General features: G+C 53.0%; 1 protein-coding gene across 2 annotated transcripts; it reads right to left on the reverse strand.

The window, feature by feature from the left end:
* Positions 1–5,336: 5,336 nt before the first annotated feature.
* On the reverse strand, positions 5,337–13,544 carry TMEM214 (transmembrane protein 214). 2 transcript variants are annotated; one of them, XM_026520553.4, is made up of 17 exons: positions 13,338–13,544; positions 12,277–12,476; positions 11,563–11,713; positions 11,128–11,262; positions 10,789–10,871; positions 10,236–10,341; positions 10,042–10,123; positions 9,647–9,748; positions 9,132–9,273; positions 8,707–8,798; positions 8,383–8,431; positions 8,075–8,188; positions 7,791–7,908; positions 7,146–7,242; positions 6,789–6,957; positions 6,503–6,648; positions 5,337–6,277 (listed from the first exon to the last, which is right to left on the reverse strand). In XM_026520553.4, exons 1-17 carry the CDS (start codon positions 13,480–13,482, stop codon positions 6,151–6,153), a joined length of 2,058 nt encoding a protein of 685 aa, XP_026376338.1. In that variant the 5' UTR covers positions 13,483–13,544; the 3' UTR covers positions 5,337–6,150. The 2 variants fall into 2 exon arrangements, with proteins under 2 accessions (XP_026376338.1, XP_026376330.1); XM_026520545.4 differs by having other exon boundaries at positions 10,789–10,895; positions 13,338–13,531.
* Between the last annotated feature and the right edge of the window lie 1,480 nt (positions 13,545–15,024).

Raw genomic sequence — 15,024 nt, forward strand, 5'->3', positions numbered from 1 at the left:
ACCCGGCCCCTCCTCACCCCCCGTGTCTTTCATAGGATCGCGGACGCTGTGAGATCCCATCCGCAACCTCTGGCTGCTGGGCAGCATTTTCCCTGCACGACGGGGACGCAGCGTGCTCCGCAGCTTCAAGGCGCAAGCCCAGTTTGCAAAGCCGAGGGTTTACTTTCGTTATTTGCTCTAATTTTCCCTTCGGTGTCTCGGGGGCGCCCATAAAATCCTACAGCTCTCCCGACGTGAAGGACATTCATTCATTCGGTCAGTTAACCACCGTTTTGTCAGGATCTCTTCCTTCTGGCTGGAGCATGAGGCAGCCGAACCACCGAGCTGCCAGCGGCGTGCAGGCGGCGCACGGTCGCGCAGCGCACAAACCCGTCGGTTCGGAACCGGCCGCCGGCGCGGAGCGGGGCCCGGAGCGAGGTCGGGTTCACCCCGCCGCCCCGGCCCCTACCCCGTCACACCTTCGCGCCTCTTTCCAGGGGCCTGGAATGCCAGCCTCCACTCCTTTGCCCACCAGAAGTTCCTGAGGCTTTGAAACAAACCTAATACCCAAGTCTCCTGCGAAGCCTCGCTTCGTGGTCGGGGGGAGCGGGTGTGCGGGGAGCCCCGGGCCATTCCCAGCTCTGCGGCCTGTGCTACCTGGAGTCAAGGTCGCCCTGCGCAAATCCAGCTTGGGAGATGGTTTCTGGGCGCTCTCAGGCGGATCTTTCAGTCCGAGGTTTCTGATGTCATTGAGCACAGCGCCGCTTGCACCCTTGCGCCCACCCACCACGGCGGAGGCTGACGTCTTCCCACCAATTTCTCGGTTTAACTTCATTCTGTTGCTGCAAATGCTACCATTGTGTCCGAGAGCTTTAACTTGGGCAGCGTTCTTGGCTCTGTGTTTAGCGTGCTGGCTGGCTCTCTTTCTTCAGGGGAGGGGATGCTGGGAAACAGAACATACTCAATTATGTTGACTTTTGTGTTTTTAGGGAGAGAGTCACATAACGTACAATTAGCCGTTTTAAAGTATGAACAATTCAGTGGCACTTAGTGCATTCACAGTATGGTGCAAATGATCACTTCTCTCTAGTTTCCAAACTTTTTTTTTTAATAACTCTGGAAGAACACCCTGTACGCTTTAAGCAGTCATTCCTCACCACCACTTCCCCCATACCCAGGCAACCACTAATCTGCTTTTGCTCTATCGATTTGCCTACTCTGGAGATCCCATATAAAAGAAATAATAAAATATAGGATCCTTTGTGTCTGTTTTCTTTCACTTGTCATAGTGTTTTTGAAACTCATCCCCATTGTGTCATGGGTCAGTACCTCCTCCCTTTTGATGGCTGAATAATATTCCATTGTATCATTTTGTTTATCCATTCATCTATTAATGGGCATTTCAGCTGTTTCCACCTTTTGGCTTTCATGAATAAAAGTGCTATAAACAGTCATGTAGGAGTTTCTTTGTGGGTATATGTATTTATCTTGGGTGTGTACCCAGGAGTGGAGTTGCTGGGGTTTATTGTAATTATATGTTTAACTCTTTGAGGAACCACCAAACTGTTTTCCACAATGGCTGAACCATTTTACATCCCCACCAGCAATGTTGGAGGGTTCCAATTTCTCCATTTCCTTGCCAAGATTCTTCTGTATTTTTTTTTTATTATAGCCAATACTTCAACAAATTGAGCTCAATTATAAGAGTTTTCCTACGCCATTAAAAATTCTTTGAAATCGTCATTTGAATAGCCATTTTCCATTTCGGTTTTACAACAGTTTTATCATAGTGTTCATCTTATTATTGGCCACCATTTATTTACATCCCAATTTCACTTGTTACTACTACTTCAATAAATATTCTTGTACATAAATCTTTGTCCACACTTCTCTAGTCTCTAGAATATATCTTCAGGAATGGAATTACTTGGTAAAATGGAGTTACTTGGCAAAATAGTATGGAACTCTTAAACCTTTTGATAAATATTACCAAATTACTTCCCAGAAACATTACACTGAGTTCTAGCACAGCATTCACTGATTATATTATCACTTAAAAATCTTTGGCAAAAGTTAAGTGGTAACTTATTTTGAGATTTGCACTTTGCCAATGAAATGGACTTTAAGTCTATTGTTTATTTGCATTTTTAAATGAATTGTCTATCCATATTTTTATTGTTGTGTTTGGGCTTTTCTTGGTTTGTAAGTGTTCTTTAACATTAAGGATGTATATGTGATAAGCTCAATAAGGAAATGGAGGCCTTGATCAACGTACCAACTAGACGTAACAGACATGCACGGAACCTTCCACCCAACAATAGCAGAGCGCACATTCTTTTCCCACACACATGGATAGTTCTCCTAGATGGTCCACGTGTTAGGCTACAAAATAAGTCTCAATAAACTTAAAAAGACTAAAATCATACAAACTGTGTTTCATGTAAACTAGACTTTGGGTGACAGCAAAGTCAGTGTAGGTTCACCGATGTTGACAGTGGGGGGCTGAGTGAGTGCAGGGAGCGAGGCATATGCACTTTTTACTCCATTTTGATGTGAACCTAAAACTAAAAAAGTCTATTAAAAATTAATAACTGGTGTGCTAACATAATAAAAACATATATACATCCCACAATGCATCTGAATTCAATGTTTTTATTAATAGGCAGATTATTCAATATTCAACAAGTATTCACTCGTACCCTGAATGGTGGAAGCTCCCTCTACTCTGTCCCCAAATTCCTTCTTATACTTCAAGTTCGGGGCAATGAAACTGCCCAGTAAAATGGAATACCACATAGGGAAAAGCGAGCCTTCATGCCCTCAAGCCCTTCAGGGAGCAGAACCATGAAGAGTATGTAGAAAAGGACAGATCACTCTAAGTGTTCACTTAAACCCAATGTCCCTTAGGAGAGAGAAGACTGAAATGCTCAGTGGCCAGACTACCATTGAAATTTCTGTGTAATTGTCAGTCAGGTCCTTCTGGAATAGGGCAGAATTCCCATCTCCGTGGGAACCCCTCCACCCCAAGGGTGATGGCTTTTGAGAATGGCCTGGCAATGCTGCAGGTGAGTCTAGCAATGCTCTCTGTCCCTAGTAAGCAGACCACCCATCAGGCAGCCTGGCTGTAAAGCCGGAGCTGTAGACTGGGTTCAAATCCAGAAACATGCTTTAAGACTTTGGGAACGAAGTGTTTCAAATGAGTCATGTGCTGTAACTTGCAGGACCATACAGGAGTTGGTAATAACTCAAGTTTATAAGAGATAACCATACTCAAACTGCCCCTTTTCTGGCATGGTATCTGTGGGACTCCAGCTGTGTGAAAATTAAAGTCACAATGTCCAGATGTGACTGTCTGCGGTGTCAGGTTACTTCTGTTCCTCCAGGAACACCGATCGTCATAGTGGGAGAGCCCACCTGTCAGCACGAATCTACTCTACTAGTCCACACTGGCTCCACTCGGATTCCTGTGCATTGACAGGTCTGCAAAAGGTGAAACATCTGGGAGTCTGGTTTAGCTTTACTGGGCAACAAGTGCAGTGTTGGGGGGAGCGCCTGGGTGGCTCAGTCGTTAAGTATCTGCCTTCGGCTCAGGGCGTGATCCCAGGGTCCTGGGATCGAGCCCCACATCGGGCCCCCCCTGCTTGTGTTCCCTCTCTTGCTGGCTGTCTCTCTGTCAAATAAATAAATAAAATCTTAAAAAAAAAAAAAAAAACCACAAACAAAAAAACAAGTCTTCTCTGACCCAGGAAAAGTTCCGGACAATTCAAGTATGGGTCCAACAATGGTGTTTATCAAATAAAGCCAATTAAGGCGTCCCTGTGAGAGGCTGTGGAAACCCCAGCTAACCTAAGTTGACTAAGTGTTGCCCCCCAGGATTCTGGGTCAGAAATGGAACGAACCCACCAAAGTAAACCTAGTACGTGCACTGGGAACCAGTGCACACTTTAGGCGACATTCTTGGAGTTGCTGGCTTATGGCAGTCCAGCAGCCTTGGTGATTCAATGTCATCGGGACAGGGTCATCATTTTACTTGTCCTGTGCTGTTGTCAACCCAGGTTCACACCAGCCCGTTCTTCAATTTGCCCTGAATACAGGCCAGTTACAAGGATTCACTTTTCTTAAGAACTAAACCTGTTTGTTTCTGATCGGGGAGGAAGTGAGGTCTTGGGAACCTCGGACAGACCTGCCTGGCAGTCCTAGACCTTAGTTGCCAGGTGGGATTTTTTTTTTTTTTCTGGGAAAAGCGGTCATGGTTACCTGCCACTAGGGGAGCAGGGCTCTGCTCGTCGTAAGCCGCTTAACTCTTAAGAGGTAACATAGTTCTGTCCTAAGGAGGAAAGGGAACACAAATATGAGACGCTATTGTACTCATGACCTTTGTGTCAAAATTTTTCTACACTTGCTACTTTATCATCTTGCCACTGAGAAGTCGAGACAGAGTCTCCGGGGGACAAGCGAATGGGAAAGTGGTAGCTGGCCACCACTATGCTGTGCTGGCAGGTGTCTGATGGAAGCAGGAGCCAGCCTGCGGGAGCTGGAGTGGGCAGTGTGCCTTTGGTGCTGCTGAGATGGGAAACATTCAAGGAAAGCAACCTGAGGCGAGAGCGGAAAGCCTGTTCAGCTCTCTGACTTCGAAGTCTCAGGTGAAACACAAAAAGGGACTTTGGTGATAGACCTTTGACTCACGTGTCTCTTGGAGTCCTAAATCTTTCACTCATTGCCTTATAAAACCAATTAATAAGTTAAGGTCCTGGCAAGGAAGAGGACACCACCGGTCACAGACCAAGAATTCCCCTGGGAGGGGGTAATCAGAAGGGGGAATGAAGCATGAGAGACTATGGACTATGAGAAACAAACTGAGGGCCTCAGAGGGGAGGGGGTGGGGGAATGGGATAGACCGGTGATGGGTAGTAAGGAGGGCACGTATTGCATGGTGCACTGGGTGTTATACGCAACTACTGAATCATCGAGCCTTACATCGGAAACCGGGGATGTACTGTATGGTGACTAACATAATATAATAAAAAATCATTAAAAAAAAAAAAAAAGAATTCCCCTGGGAGACCGTCCCTGCTTTCCCCAGCTTAAAATACTCAAGCTATCAAGGCAAATCTTGGGACATGAATCACAGTGACAAGTGAGACAATACGATTAGGGGAGCAAAAGGAGGGTCTGAACAGGCCAAAGTTTAGAATGATGGGTACGAGCTTTCCCTGCCAGAAGCTCAACTGCTGCCAGTGGCTACAAGCCCCAGGAGACAGGCGGCCAAAGGAGAAGGTGCGTGTGCCCGACATTTTGTTGTCCTGTTCACAACTATGGGAACTCCTCTGTGAGGACGCAGAGAGGAAGGCTGGAAACCAATCTGTGTCCTTTATTTCACCTGGTAGGTGTACTGAGGAGCCATCTGCTGAATGCTGTCTCGACAGGCTGCTGGAAGGTTCACTGGGCCTGAGGCACAAACTACTTGGCCTTTGCTCTCCAGACGGATGGTAGGGGTGGGCAACGGGGAACAGCTGAACCCTGAGGCAGAGTTCCCCAGCCCTGGAGGGGAGTGGAGGGTAAAGAAGTAGGACCACGATGGAGGGAGCAGTGAGAGGCCTCAAAGGACTGAAGCTGGGCATCCGGAGGTGAGAGGCCTTTCCGTCCAGCCCTCTTGTCCAGCGACAGGCACGCCCAGGCTGTGGGCTGAGGTGACGCTGCCGTTGCCCACCGTGGGGCAAAATTCTTCCAGAGGGCTCTTTCCTCATTTCACTGTGGCTGAAGTCTGGGAGCAGGAAACTTTCATCACAAGAATGCAGCTGTCACTTGGTGGAATCCCACCGTTCTGGAGATGAGCTGTCTGGGCTTTAGGAAGGAGATGGAAGGAAGTGGAGAGCAGGAGAGGAGAAGGGGCGACAGAGGTTAGCAGCCCGAGGACAGAGGCTGGGAGCTCCATGCAATAGGCCAGATGAGTGTTCAGTGGGATCAGGGGTAGGAGGCTGAGAGATCTCTGGGCCCAGTCCCCACCAAAGATGGAGGAACTGGGGCAGAGGCCACCAGCCACTCCCTAGGAGACAGAACTCAGGCACCAAGTAAAAAAGACACCTATGCGGAACTGCCACCCTCTCCTCTACCCGCCAGCAGTCACAGACGGCCTGCCCCAGACAGCACCGGGGGTCAGGGAGGCAGGGCCTACTGCTGGGAGATCATGGCAAGTGCCCAGTCCAAGAAAGCCATGGTGATGTCCTGTAGGCGGAGCCAGACCCAGACGGCAGCCTCACTGAGCTGTGTCTTCACGCAGTCCCAGGTCACGTCACCTCTGCAAGGAAAGCAGAACATGTGTGGGAGTTGAGAAGCACCGCTGTGTCGGGTCACAGGGCTGCAGCTCAGACGCGTAGCCTGTATCCCAGAGAAGCCAAGGGATGTGCAAGGGGCGGGGTGGGGTGGGGCGGGGCACGGGGAGAGACTGAGCACTGAGCCTCGTCCCTGCGGAGACGGCATGGCGCTCTGGGGCTCCCGATGGAGCTCGGGAGGACGGGCTCACCTGCACGCCTCGTGGCAGTGCTCCTGGGTCCGGGCCAAGGCCTCCAGCAGTGCGTGCCACCACGGCAGCAGCACATTCTGGTAAAGAAGCAGGAGCAGCTCCCTCAGAGACTGGAGCAGCTGGGTCAGGGTATCGGGGAGCTGGATCTGTAGTCGGAGTGCAGAGAGTGGAGGGGTTAGAGCGCTGGGAGAATGCATCCTGGCCCCAAGGACCGGCTCCAGGTGGAGATGCACCTTCCAGCCCTGGGGAGACCAGCCCTTCCCTGACCTCCCTGTCTCTGGCTTACCCTCTGGAAGAGGCTGGTGAGGCTGTCACCAAACCACGCAAGGTGGGAGGCACAGTGGACAGAAAGAAAGCTGACTGTGGCATTGGTGTAGGCCCAGGCCAGCTGCAAACCGGGCCTCACCACAGTCAGCAGGTGGGAGCCCCAGGCCGGCAATGTCTCCTCTAGCCAGCTGCGGGAGAAGACGGGGAGAGAAAGGAAGGCTGAGTTTCCTCAGATGGCTCAGCTCCCCAAGAACAGCTGTGGGGCAGGAAGGCCTTAGGAAGGGAAAACTGCAATCATTTCCCACTGATGCTGTCACCACCCTGAACACCGAGCCCTCTCCCTCCCCCCTTTCTCTCCTCCCCAGGAGGTGCTCACCTGTAGCCCCGCAGGCTGTAGGAGTAGATCAGGGCACACGCTTGCTGGCCAGCGGGCAAGAACCCAGATGATCGAAGCAACCGACCAGAAAGGGAAGCTGAGTGAAGGAGAACTCTGGTGAGCTGGGGGGTGACGGGGGCAGGGAGTGGGAGACAAACACTGCAGGCCCCAGAGCGGGCCCAGTGCGGGATGGAGCAGAACTCGGAACCGGAGCAGAGCTCCAGTCTGTGCCGGAGCACGCTCGCTCCCACCGAGGGATGCGGGCCTGGGGCGCTGAGCCCATTCCTCCTGCTGAGCCTGGTGAACGGGAGGGAGGCAGCCAGGTAGGAGGCAGGAAGCCTTGGGTTTGAGGGCCCTCCCGTCTACTTACCGGCTGTGTTCTTAAGCTAATTGCTAAACCTGACCCTCCATTTCCTCAGGGGTTAAAAAGGAGACAGCACTTACTCAAACAAGACCATAAATACACAGACATTTCTACATGGGAAAGCAACGGTCCAATCTGAGTTGGTGACGTCGTAGTTGTGGGCGGAGAAGCCTGTCTTCTGTAGCATCAGGGCAAAGCTACACGTTAGGGCCAGTGGGTGCTACACGTGGCTCTGGGCCCCACCCTCATGCCATCTCCCCTGCCTGCCAATTCTTGCTTACCCTGGAAAGAGCTGTGTGACCGGAAGTCGTGGCACAGGAAACCTACGACAAAGATCAGCACCAACAGGAGTAGCCGTGTCCACGGCAGCCGGTAGCCCCGTGCCTGGTGTAACAGGCCCTATGACGAGAGGGGCGGGGAGCGCCGGTCAGAGGGAGGGGGTGGGCTTTGCCTCCGAAGGAAGAGGGCTAAGCCCTCACATGACCCCAGAGGCAGCGTGGGCTCTGGGGGTGCTGAGACAGAGGTGCCGGCCAGATGGGGGTGCGGGAGGGCTGGGTGCTGGCACCTTGCAGGCGGTGTCGCAGGTGATGGCATCCTCCCGGCTGCAGCTGCCCTTCCTTAGCAGCTCCTGGGTGGTAAGCTTGAAGGACTGGATGGTTTCTTGCAAGGACTTCTGCGTCTGTGGGATAAGAAAGTCTGGGTTGAGAGGATAACATTTAGCCTGTAAGGGAGCTCTAAGCCCCCACCCTGCTTCACTGTCCGCACCAAATGCGCCAGTACAGTGCCTTGTCAGCAAAGGGAGGGCAGCGGTTGAGGGGTACGAACCCAGAACCCAGACGAGGCTCAGCCTGCCATGTCCTCCCAGCTCCTCACCTTCTTGGGAATCTGCTCCCAGGACCTGAGCAGGTGCTCCAGCAGCAGGCTATGGGGAAAGCACAACCCCTTCCAATCAGGGTGCCCACTTGGCCCCTCCCATCCTCCTGTCCCCCATTAGGCCCCGCTCCTTCACTTCCCTCCCACAGTGAGCAGCTTCCTAGGGGCCATCCCAGCCATGTTCCCACTCAGTTGGAGAGGCACAAACCCGAAGGACAGTGACAAATGTTCCCCTTCTGCTTCTAGGCCAGGGACAGGCTGGGAAGCACGGATTAAGGCTTCTCTGTATGAATCAGAGGTAGGCAGCCCCCCACCCCCACCTGCCTGGACTGTGACAAGTGCTTGGGGTACAGCTGCCTCCAGACACTGGCGCTGAGGGGGTCCACCGTCAGGCACTCGGTCAGGCTGCTCAGGAGCTGCACAGGGGACAGGAGAGACTGCTGGGGTCCAGGGCTGCTGGAGGAGGACAGTGCCACCCAGGCAACACACCCACCCCAAGGATGGGGAAATCATGCCAAGACCCCAGAAACCTCTGAGAGGCCATGGGGGAGGCTGTGGCTCCCAAGCTAGAGCCTGACCTCGAGGATCACCCGAGCATCTTTTCAGCTCTGTCCTTGTGAGGGCGGCGAACGAGTGAGGGGCGGTGCTGAGGAGCGAGCTAAGGGGAGGGCCAGGAAACAGGTTTCGCGAAGGCAGGGCCCCTGTCAGCAGGTGGGGACCTCTGCGGCGGCCTGCCATCATTTCCTCACCTCTTTCTTCATCTCAGGAGGGCAGCTGGGGGTGGCTCTGGACAGGAAGGAGGGGAAGTATGTGTGCAGGGTGGATTCCGGCTTCGCCCCAAATGCCAGCACCTTTAGTCGGGGGTAGAGCTGACACAGCTGCTCCTGCAGGCTGGGGTGGGGGTGGGGAGGAGAGCCAGACACAGGCTCTAAATGGAGCTATGTGATGTGTCCCTTTGCCTGTCTCTGCCCTGTCTGCAGGAGGGGAGTCGCTAAGGGCCTTATAATGGCTTTAAGTCTTTTTAGACTCAGAGACTCCTTGGAAAATCTGTTGGAAGTCATGGATCTTCTCCCCAGGAAAATGCCCATATGCCAAACACACTTGAGGGTCCATATAATTTTAAGGGGTTCACCGATCCCTTGAACTTGCAGGTTGAGAATCCCAGATTTAGGGTGGTTGGAGAAGAAGGGACAGGAAATATCCTGCCTGCTCTTGACCCGCTGCTGGGATCCTTCACAGCAGGTGTGCCCCAGGGCAGTCCTACCTGGGTGTCAGGGAGTTGTTGGGCATGTAGGCAAAGTCCAGAAGTGGGAAGAAGTCCTTGGGGCCAATCATGCCAAAGCCCTTGGTGAGGTTGGGGTGCATCCTATGGGGGAAAGGAAGAAACAGACTTGGTGCGGACTACCAGGTAGGCTGTGATCCCAGCTGAGACCAACATCTAGGAAAAAGGGTATGAGCTCAGTTCCACCCCCTATCCCTCAATGCTTTCCCCCCTTTCCTTCCTCACGATCACGTTCTGACTGGTAGGAGCTGGTCCTGGTTTTCCTCACAGCTATGGACACCATCACAGCATCCCATTTTACTCAAACAGTTACCTTGGCCACCATGGGCCTTCCTGGCTGACACCACCCCCTGCCCCCCGTCCCGCCAATTACTCACAGGAGCAGCCGATCCAGGTATGCGATGGCGAAGGGAGACAGAGACTTGATGCCCAGCACAGGCAGCATGATCCCTAGCCACACTGAGGAGACAAAGGTCAGGGAGGAAGCCTCGCGCCTGGACCCACTGGGGATGTTAAAGAGGAGCTTCCTGCCTCCAAGACCATCCCTCTTTCTTCCCCACTTCTTGGTTACCTTTCAGTCCTTCAGTGAGGTTGGTAAAACCTGCTTGACCCAGGGCCCACATGATCGTCAGACACTTTGCTGGTCGGCTCTGGTGAGACCTTAGCAGTTCCAGGAACTGAGGAGACCAGTGGGAAAGGCAGGTTGCAAAAGGGCAAAGCACCAGGAGCACCCCCAAAGCCAGGCAGGAAGAGATGTCAAAAGGGAGAGAAGGGACAGGCCACGGAGCAGCGCAGCACTGGAGTAGCACAGGGTGGTGATCAGAGCATGTGCTCTCGCACCAGGCTGTGGCCTTCACACATACTTGCTGCTTAACTAGTTCACTAACTAGGCAAGTTACAGAACCCCTCTGTGGCTCAATCTTCTCATCTATAAGACAGGAATAACGGTGGTACCCACCTCATATACATACAAAGCAGACCCAGAGCAAGGACTGGCGGTGTTAGCTACTATTACTGGTCTTACAGGGGCTTCCACTATCCCTTAATTAGGTCCAACAGTGTAGATTCACCCAGTCTCCCCAGTCCTAGCCCCTCTGGTGTCCCCACCACCACCCTGAGCTCACCTTGCCCAGGTTCATGGTGGCAATCTTGGGCTTGTCTTGGAGAACGGCCTGGATACAGATGCGGTAACCATGTAGTGACTCCCCTGGAGAGACAGGTGTTCTCACACCTACATACATTACTTGGTATCCCAAACCCGAAATCTCCCTTCTAGCAGCTGCGAGCCCAGAACCCAGAGCCAGCAACTCCTAACTTCCTCCTCTCTTTCCAAAAGAGTATTGAGATTAGCACGCTTCTTTGCCGGAAACAGAACCACCCAGCCAATCTGGAAGTAGGGAAAAAGGGAGCAGTAGGTTCCCAGTATGGGGCGGTGCTATCCCTCAGAGGGGGCCCCCTCTCACCTGGTGTCTTATCCAGCTCTTGCAGCATTGTGAACAGACAGTGGTCAAAAAAGAGCTCCAGAGACCCCGCTGCCTTGGCCAGCAGCCCTCGGATGATCCCACGAAGCTCCCGGCTTACCAGGCTGTAGGGATAATCTGGGGCCGAAAGGCCTCCACATGAGTGCTAGGACCAGAAGCTTCTGCCAGCGCTGAGAGCTCTGCTGCACTCTCTGAGAACGGTGAGTGCACGCAGAGGTCCCTGCACTCGGCTGGCATCCTTCCTGTCCCCACAAGGCCCACTTTCACAGCCATGATGATTTGAGAACAGCTTGAATCATGCACATAAATCAGGACAGTGAGGGGCACTGGGCTCTCTTACTGACCAATGTGCTTACACACAGCCCTTTCAGTACTTTCTTGAACTTGTCTGATTTTGAGGGAGTTCGAAGAACTAACCGTGAGTATGCTGGCTTAGTGTGGGTTCACTTAGAGGCGCTTGGAGCTTGTAGTTGAGATAGCTGGCCAGGTCCTTCAACCACACGGATGGGTTCCCAGAGAACACGCTCTGGCTCTTGTCCAGTTCCTTCTGCAGAGCTGCTATGTCCAGCTGCCAGCGACACAGCCCCCCACCCCCCCGTGGTGAGTTATGAGTGAGCAGAGGGAAACAGGGTAGAGGTGGGAAAATGGTTGAACTAGGTGAAGGTAGAGGAACGAAGGATTTCTGCTTTTAAATGTTAAGTATGTGGAATGCCACAGTATCGCTGTAGCCAGATGTTTAGATAACATAGCACAGCTTGGACTGCTGATCTCGAGGCCCAATACTCTCAAGCCCTTCACATGTTTGAGGGGACCAGGTGGAAAATGAAAGATCACTGCTTCCATGGGGGCGATGAACCACGGCCGTTTCTCCACCCTCTCCCCGGTATCCCTGAGTCTTCCTGGCTCTCCTTGAACTAATCTAGGTTTCCCTATAAACTTATTTCCTTACCTATCTTAAATGCAAACATTCTATCCCTTGGGGTTTCTGCCCTTTTCTGAACGCCTCCTCCCAATCAGTACTGTCCCAAGTTTCACAGGTGCCTCAGTGGCCTTCCCCACCTTCTGCTCCTTTCATCTTCTTTATACCTCATGTCCCTGTCGTCTCCCCACCTCAAGTCTAGGTACACTCACAGCTTTCAGTGCCTCTTCCAGGCTGCGGAAGCGGCCCTGCTTCTGGTTTTGGTTGGTGAGGGTTGCCATCTTCTTAGTCTGCTTCTTGTTCCCTGGTTTCTTAGGCTCCGCAGCAGGGGGTGGAACTTGCTCCTTATTCTGCCGCTTCAGGATTCTCTCAAAGCCCCGCTCGTAAAGGGTGCTTGTTGTCTGGATTGGAGCTGGGGTAATGACAGGCAGACAAAAGGTCATGAGGGCCTCACAGGAACCGTGGTCCCTTCCCCCACATTGTCACCTAATTCATCTTCAGCGAGGAACCTGCCTCAAAACCCCTGCTTGCTGTCATGCTTAGGGAGCAGGCTGGGGAGCCCTCCTACTTCTTTCAGTCATGGCAGCTCTTGAGTTCACAGGCCCTTTCACAGCGATGAGGCATTTCTTTATTAGATCAACCTGAGGATGTGGGAACTAGTGGAGGGGTCGCATACAGAGGGCTGGCTTCCTTGGTCAGTGGCTACCAGTCCGGGAGGTCAGGACTTTTCCATCTGGGTTCCATTGTGACAACTCTCTAATCAACAAGTGGCAAGCTTCCCCCACTCCTCTTGGAGACTTTGGGAAAACAGACACCACATACAATGCTCGGTGGGTGTCGAGAATGAGGCCTCCCGAGCGTCTGCCCCGCCCCGCAACGCTGCTGGTTACTCAAGGAGGCGGCACCGTGTACAACGAAGGCTGCCTCTCCCCAGCTCGCAGACACCTGCCCGGGGAGGCCAGGCTACGGCGGGAACAGCTGGTAGCGCGTGTGTGCAGACCGCAGTCCTGGTCCCCTCTGACATGTGATCTCGGGAAAGGCATCTAACTCCACTGGGCCTCAGTTTACTCATCTGCCAGGCGAGGACAGCTCCCTCCCAGCGCTGTCTACCTCCCGTGAGGCTCACGAGGCAACGCGCGGTAGCTGACCGGGGGGGTGCCGATCGGCAGGAGAGCCCAGGGCCTCGCGTGGCTGCCCGCTACCTCGCCGGAGGGACAGGCCTGGGGCCGGGCGGCGGCGCGGGCGGCCGGCCGGCCGGGGTGGGGGTACTCACGGGTCAGGTCGTATTTCCACACACCGTTCGCCTCCCCGAGAGCCCGGCGGTCCGCTCCGCCGCTTCTACCACTGCCGCCGGCCCCGGGCCGCCGCCCCTTCTTCACCACCTCCCAGCGCCCCCCACCAGCCGCCTTGGCTGCCATGGCTCAGACCCTCCCGCCACTGCCACCTCCCTGGGCTTTCCGGTCCGGCGCGGAGGCGCCGCGCTCTGCCACGTCTCCTCGCAGGGCCTCGCGGCGCGTGTCGCCGACCGCAAGGCATCCTGGGACTTGTAGTCTTTCGTTTTCGTGGGGCTATCCCTAGGGAGGGATCGGGTGGGGGGGGGGGGGGGGGCTCAGGGTTCCTTCCCGGCAAAAAACATCCAGGCAAAGATGTTGAGATGAGAGCCTATTGCATTCAGAAAATCTTACTTGGGCACCTACTGTGTGAAGGCCACTGCATTGGGTGACTTGGAAATTTAACTGTTTTGGGTTTTCTTTCCTTTGTAGCCGTGCTGGAAAGATGGAACGGAAAGTTCTCCCTCGTTCCAGGAAGAGTTTAAAGATTAAAAGCTTTCATCCTTCTAGGAAAGTACTAGCTTCTTTGTTGCTAGTGGTTAAACTTTGAGTTATTGGGCCATAAAAATCTATTGTGGAAGAACAAGGAAGAGGACGGAGCTTGAGGGGGGTGGCAGTGTTTGGAGGGCAGGAAATGGAGAGTGGAGACCCCTTCTGATAGGAGAGTAAAGTCTGGGGTTCTGGGACAGTCAGGGCTGTTTCCCCTTCCAGGCAATGGGAAAGAATGGCTCTGATTTCCACTGCAAGAGGCAGTCCCAAGTCCCAGATGTGGCAGGGAGTAATCAAGAGCCCCAGACCTGAGGAACCGCTTCAACGGGTTAGTGCTGACATTCACTCTCCCTGGAGGGCCTTCCACCATGCTTGTAGTACCATGTTTAAAGCATTTAAACATTCCAGCAGAGGAGGATGAGGGATGGAGAAATGAAAGTAATTCATTACAGTTAAGGAAATGTGTTATTTCATGTACGCTCCTACATCTGAGGATGAGATTCAAACCTGCCATACTGAGGTGCAAGATAGGCAAGCCCTTATAGTAAGAACTAATAGAGTCCAGATTCCTACAGATGAACAGCTTGAGGAGTGAGGAGTTCCTTAGGAAGGAGATTAGAGAAAGCTTCCTGAAAGAGGTGGCATCTGAGATGGTGAATGGGAGAATTTTTACTGGTTGGGGATTAGGACAGGTGGAGAGAACAGGCCAATTGTATGGATTTCCTGATTTAAGTGAAGTCCTAGCGGTGGGACAGGACAGGGCAAAGCTGGGAAACTGGAAGTAGTTCAGTGTGGTGGTTCTTAATGGGATTTGGGAGGTGAAGAAGACTGGAAAGGGATCAGAGCCCATATGCTGTGGTCTGCGGAATTTGGACTGGGAGACCAGTGAGAAAGTGGCATGAGCCACGGTTTTGGAAAGGTAAATGGGGATATGTGAAGAATGGGATGGGGGGCGGGGAGAAAGGCAGGAGATGGGAGGTGACCAGCTCTTGCTGCCTTCCGCCTGTCCTCCAGCCCCTTCTGATCTGATTGTGGCCGACTTTGCCTCAGGTCACTCTGAGATAGAGCGCGTTTGCCAAGGACCATAACTGAACTGATCATGATTCAATTCATTTTTCAGATCATTGGTTTAGCTCTACT

The sequence above is a fragment of the Ursus arctos genome, unplaced genomic scaffold, assembly GCF_023065955.2.
Source record: "Ursus arctos isolate Adak ecotype North America unplaced genomic scaffold, UrsArc2.0 scaffold_8, whole genome shotgun sequence".
In the NCBI taxonomy this organism is placed as follows: domain Eukaryota; kingdom Metazoa; phylum Chordata; class Mammalia; order Carnivora; family Ursidae; genus Ursus; species Ursus arctos.

Excerpts from the sequence above, each read along its gene's own strand:
- TMEM214 (XM_026520545.4), bottom strand. The coding sequence starts at position 13,482 with ATGGCAGCCAAGGCGGCTGGTGGGGGGCGCTGGGAGGTGGTGAAGAAG. Across the intron at positions 9,749-10,041 it reads TACCTGGATCGGCTGCTCCT|GATGCACCCCAACCTCACCA; the intron begins GTGAGTAATTGG and ends TTTCCCCCATAG. Across the intron at positions 9,274-9,646 it reads AACAACTCCCTGACACCCAG|CCTGCAGGAGCAGCTGTGTC; the intron begins GTAGGACTGCCC and ends CCCCCACCCCAG.